At 39.1% G+C, this 6,335-nt stretch overlaps 1 protein-coding gene across 2 annotated transcripts in view; it reads right to left on the reverse strand.

Annotated features, from left to right (window-relative positions):
* The window catches only part of LOC122556612 (polypeptide N-acetylgalactosaminyltransferase 10-like), a 95,265-nt gene that overhangs the window by 39,501 nt on the left and 49,429 nt on the right, over positions 1-6,335 (reverse strand). For both annotated transcript variants that reach the window (XM_043703515.1, XM_043703513.1), the window contains exon 4: positions 3,731-3,897. In XM_043703515.1, the coding sequence (XP_043559450.1) occupies positions 3,731-3,897 (167 nt within the window). The remainder of the gene's footprint in view (positions 1-3,730; positions 3,898-6,335) is intronic.

A 6,335-nucleotide genomic window follows, 5' to 3' on the forward strand; every position in this document is an offset into this window, starting at 1 on the left:
AATACCGGAGGAAACATCAAAGAAGCGCTTTGCAGGAGGCTCCCAAGCACTGATGATGTCGCCTCGCCAGGGGACGAAACGTTTGCAACAAAAACTTCCAGCTCGGCGAACAGAACCACAACAACGAGCACCCGAGCTACAAATCTTCGCACAAACTTTGAATTCTGAAACTGATATAAAACGTCAGAGGAATCACAGATGTAAGTGGAAGGGACTGGACAAGGGGAGGAAAAATATATTGAGTCATTGTAGAAGGAGATGAGTTCTGTAAGGCAGGAGCAGGCAGAAATAATAGGTTTGTCTGGATAGTCCCATCTGTGGACCTTGGGAAGAATATAGAAGCAAGCTATGCGGGGTTGGGAGACTATAGCTTGGAGGCACAAGGTTATGGGGATTTATATTTTGCAACTGTCTTTATTTACTAAGGAAACAGATGTTACCCAGGCCATGGTGACGGCGAAGGAATTTCATTGACTGGAAGGGTCCACAATTGACAAGGTGGTATCGGATAAGCTGTCTGTATGTAAAGTTGATAAAACACCAGATGAGATGTGTCCCACGGTCCTGAAAGGTGTAAGTGTGGAAATTCTGCAGGCATTATTGACAATTTTTTAGTTTTCATTGCATTCACAGAGTGCTGATGACTGGAAAATTGCAAACATTATGCCTTTGTTAAAAAAATTATGCAAGAATCAGCCCAGTTAACTTTGTTGTTGGGGAAATCTCTCGAAACAATTCAAGATAGAATTAATAGTCACATGGAGAAATGTGTGTGAAGGAAATTCAATTTGGTTTTCTTAAGGAAAAGCATGCTTAACTAACTTGGGTGGGTTTTTTTTGACAAGCGAACCGAGACATTTCACAAGCTGTTAATGGACTTCCAAAAGAATTTGATACAGTGCCACACAACAGTCTTGCGTGCAAATAAGAGCTCATGAAATAAAAGTGACAGAAGCAATATGGATACAAAAAACAGGCTGAGGGATAGCAAACAGGGTGACTGTTCATGGATAGTTCTCAACTTCCAGGAAAATTTATAGTGGAGGTTTCTGGGGTTGCTGTTTTGCTGCTATATGTTAATGATCTACATTTTTGGTGTGCAGTGAAAAATTAAAAGGTTTGCAGACAATACAAAACTTGGAAGCCCAGTAACTGTGAAGAGAACAGTGTGGAGTTTCAAAAGGGGCATTGGCAGGTTGGAGGAGTGGACAGTTGATGACAGATGAAGTTCAATGTGGGGAATTGAGAGATGACATATTTTAGTCGAAAGAACATGGGGAGTCAATGTAAAGTAAAAAGGCACTACTCTAGAATGTGTGCAACAGTAGAAATGCCTTGGTGTGTAAGTGCACAAATCATAAAAGGTGGAGAGAGCAGCTAATAAAGCATTCATAATTATTAATAAAGGCATAGACTACAAGAACAAGGATGATGCTGAACATGCAGAAGACACTAGTTATATCACAAATGGAATATGATGTATAATTCTGGGCATCACATTTCAGGAAGGATATCAATGCAAAGGAAAGAGTGCAAAGGGATTTACAAGAATGTTTCCAGGGATGAGAAAATGTAATCACGAGTTCGGAGTGAGGGGTTGGGAAAGTTTTCGTAGAATCCCTACAGTGTGGAGAGGCCATTCGACCCATCAAGTCAGCACCCTCCAAACAACGTCCTGCCAAGATCCAACCCCCCTGCCATAACCCCACGCTAACTATAACTAACCCATCTGGCCTGCACATTGCTGGACACTATAGGGTAATTTACTATGACGAATCACTTGCACATCTTTGTCTGGTGAGAAGAAGGCTGAGATGAAATTTGAGACAAGTTTTAAAATGATGAGAGATTTGCACAAGGTAATTGGGGAGAAACTGTTCCTACTCATAAAAGGATAGGGAATGCCAGCACATTACTTTAAAGTAAATGCAATGTGAAAAAACATTCACACAATGCATGGATGGAGGACAAGTGTACCAACAAGTGTGGTGGTTCAATTGAAGCAAATTCTGCTATTTGAGAAATGTTAGAAATGAAAATGTGCACCTTGTGAAACAATAAGGATCATGTCATCGCTTACAATAGTCTTTGCATTTCAAATTTACTTAATATATTTGTGACTGTTTGAGGTTTCCATTAATGTCTACAATTAGAGACTTCACAATGCAGAGCAATGTAATCTAAAATTCTACTGAAAAATGTACAATGTAGTTCTGAAAGATTTCCAAGTAATCAAGACTATTTTTCAAAGACAAATTTTTTTTTTGTCTCAGAATTGGAAAATTGTGGCCAGATCCTCCATTTTCTTTTTACTCTTCTCAGCAAATAACAAGGCAGCCATCTCAATCAAGTGATTTTATTTTTGAGTACTCCTAATACTTTTAAGTATGTATTCTTCATCCACAGATTCCCATCCTGAATATTCTCTTTTTCTCCTTGTTTTGTGATATTTATAACACTTTTCTATTTAAGTGAAGACAAACGAAAAGTGTTCAGCACCTCAGTTATGGCTTCTGCCTAAATAAGAGATGATCTTGCTGATTTCCTGATTAAATCCAGTCTTCCTTTCACTCTACTACACTTTTATCTTCATATAAAAATTAATTTCTTTTTTGCTAACCACTAATCTATTCTCACACATCACCCTAACTTCTTTTTTCAGTTCTCTATTATGAACTGGAGAAGTGTACAATTTCTAATATTTCTAGAGCGTTTGATAGTGACTAGAGAAAACTGTAAAAAAAAATGGATATTACAACAACAAAACCTTAAGAGGGGCCATTAGCATAAAAGGCCTCCACACTCATTATATTACTATTGCATGGCTTTAACCCATATGTTGTTAGTTATGTGAGTTCAAGTTCAGATAATGTGCAACTGAGGCAAGAATTAGGAGGTAGTATTATTTATGCAGATTTTGTCATTCTCAGCAGAGGTCACAGGAGAAGGAAATGTTTACGGTTCTTCTACGGGTTTACAAGGCCAGCATTTGTTGGTCTTCTCCACCTCCTTCTAGCTGGTGATGATCCTGCCAAAATAGCCTTGGGCATATTATGGCATTGCAAGGTCAGTATCCTACCTACTGAGGCTACATTGCGCCAGTAAAAGATGATCAATTTTCATATCAACTCTTAAAACCCAGAAATCAAATTTTTACAGTTCCAATCCAAAGATAAATCGAACATTCACGTAATTAAATTGTTTCTGAAATGGTAATAAAATCTACATTAAATCTTTAACTTCAAAAAGGAAGAGAAAATTGTGATAAAACATGCTTAGCTCATGACTGAGCAAGAGAAAAAGCCAATCCCATGAGATATAGTGTATTAACCTTTAAAAATAACTGTGTATCCAAACAAAATTTATGACTCATTAAAAAGTCTATTAAATAAATTCCCATATTCGGAACTAGCCAAATAGTTACACCCTTAGTTTCCTTGAGTGGTACCTTTGGGATTTGAATATTGTGCTCCATATTGAGGATTACAGCTAGCTGTCTGAGACTGAAAACAATAACTGAGTTATGCCAAGTCCAAAAATGAGAACAGCCAAGCCATAGCAACTCTCAAATTTTATTGAAACCACATTTCTCATCATTTAGAAAATATGTTGTATTTATTGGTAAAGCTAGTTTGAAAAGTCAAAATGATTGAAGATTTAATTAATTTAATCCATAACTGTTTCACAATTTACAAAAAAAAATTAAGTTCAACCTCAACTTTTCGTTTACCTTTTTCACTGAAGTCATCGACAAGTATGATTTCTGCAATAAGCTCTGGTGGCGAGCGATTTAAGACACTGTGCACAGTTCGAAGGAGCGTGGACCAGCCTTCATTGTGGAATGGTATAATGATACTGGTATTTGGAAGCTTCTCCAAATATAGTTTGTTCTTGCAGCTGTCAATTTAAAGAGGTACTTAATGGTTACTTTGTGATCATTGTTTTCAGGTTCTATAACAGTCAACATAACAAATTGTAGCCCCGTTATATTTTGTTTTCAAATGCACAATTAACAGCCATCAGCTTATGGCTTCCCTAAGCAAAACCAGAATGAACTAGGAACAGGAGGCGGCCATTTGGTCCTTTAGCCCAGCTCCACCATTTAATAGACTCTTCACCCTGGAGGCTCCCTGCCTCCATTCCTGATGAAGGGCTTTTGCCCAAAACATCGATTTTCCTGCTCCTCGGATGCTGCCTGACCTGCTGTGCTTTTCCAGCATCTTTGTAATCTAAACCCCACCATTTGATAATACCAAGGTTGATCTCATTTTAATCTCAACTCCACATTCCCACCCATCCCCAGTGACCCTTCTGATATCTGCTCAAATATCTACCTCTGCCTTAAAAATATTCAAGGACTCTGCTTCCACTACCTTTTAAGGAAGAGTCATCCACAGACTCATGACTCTCAAAAACAATTTCAGCTAATAATATTTGCTTCAAATGGGCAACAACTGATTTTTAAACAGTGACCCTGAGTCCTTGATTCTCCATCTTCTTGCCATCTACCCTTTCAAGACTTCAGAATGGATACAAGCCTATACAGTCTATCCTTTCTCATCAGACAACCCCACTTATAGAATCATAGAATTCCTACAGTGTGGAAACAGGCTCTTCGGCCCAACAAATACACACCAACCCTCCAAAGAGTATCCCACCCAAACCCATTCCCCTTCCCTATTATTTATTCCAGTTATTTGTTTTGTAAACCTTCTCTGAACTTCCTGCGAAGCCTTTATGTCCTTTCTTAATTAGGGAGATCATTATTATAAGCAACTTGTAAAACTGAAGCATAATTGCCCTACTTATAAATTCAATTTCCTTTTATAATAAATTAAACCGTCTATTTGATTTCCATGTTGCTTCTTCAAAGGACTCCAATAAGCCGATTCCTCTTTCACAATGGAGTTTAGTTGCATGGAAAATTATGGACATTTAAGGGGAGAGAGTTCAGCAAAGGTTATTAAAGTTCGCAGAACAAATAATAGAATAGAGTATGGAAAGGGTCAGGAATCTAACTTCTGGCACAGCAGATGAGGGGACAACAATGAGAAGGAGGTAGTAACCACCAAACTGAGAGTGTTGTACTTAAATGCATACAGCATACAAAACAACAAGGTGTGCCACAAGGATCGATGTCATTTATATAAATGATTTGGACCTGAACAAAGCAAGAATGGTTAGTAAGTTTGCAGATGACATCTAAATTGGAGGTGTAGTGGACAGGAAAGAAGGTTACCTCAGAGTACAATGGGATCTTGATCAGATGGGCCAATGGGCCGAGGAGTGACAAATGGAGTTTAATTTTGATAAATGTGAGGTGCTACATTTTGGAAAAGCAAATCAGGGCAGGACTTATATACTTAATGGTAAGGTCCTGGGGAGTGTTGCTAAATGAAGAGACCTTGGAGTGCAGGTTCATAATTCCTACAGAATAGTGAAGGTGGTCCTACTTGCCTTTGTTGAGCAGTGCATTGAGTATAGGAATTGGGAAGTCATGTTGCAGCTGTACAGGACATTGGTTAGGCCACTATTGGAATACTGTGTGCAATTCTGGTCTCCCTGCTATAGGAAGGATGTTGTAAAACTTGAAAGGGTTCAAAAAAGATTTACAAAGATGTTGCCAGCGTTGGTGGGTTTGAGCTAAAGGGAGAGCTCGAATAGAATGGGGCTATTCCCCTGGAGCGTCGGAGGCCGAGGGGTGACCTTACAGAAGTTTGTAAAATGATGAGGGGCATGGGTAGGGTAAATACACAAGGTATTTTCCCCAATGTGTTGTTGGGAGAGAGAGTGCCCAAAACTAGAGGTCATTGGTTTAAAGTGAGACAAGGAAGATTTAAAAGGGATTTAAGGGGCAATTTATTCATGCAGAGGGTGGTGCATGTATGGAATGAGCTGCCAGAGGAAGTGGTGGAGGTTAGTACAATTACAACATTTAAAAGGCATCTGGATGGGTACATGAATAAGGGTTTAGAGGGACGTGGGCCAAATGCTAGCAAATGCAACAAGACCTATTTAGGATATCTGGTAGTCGTGGATGAGTTGCACCAAAAGGTTTTATTCAGTGCTGTATATCTCTATGAATATGAGCTTGCAGCGCAGATTGAAATTGGCAGTTATGATATCATGGGTATTACAGAGACGTGGCTGCAAACTAAATATCCAATAACTGGATTAGTGGTGCTGGAAGAGCACAGCAATTCAGGCAGCATCCGAGGACAGGCAAAATCGATGTTTCGGGCAAAAGCCCTTCATCAGGAATAAAGGCAGAGAGCCTGAAGCATGGAGAGATAAGCTAGAGGAGGGTGGGGGTGGGGAGAGAGTAGCATAGAGTA

This window comes from Chiloscyllium plagiosum, chromosome 14 (genome assembly GCF_004010195.1).
Source record: "Chiloscyllium plagiosum isolate BGI_BamShark_2017 chromosome 14, ASM401019v2, whole genome shotgun sequence".
In the NCBI taxonomy this organism is placed as follows: Eukaryota; Metazoa; Chordata; class Chondrichthyes; order Orectolobiformes; family Hemiscylliidae; genus Chiloscyllium; species Chiloscyllium plagiosum.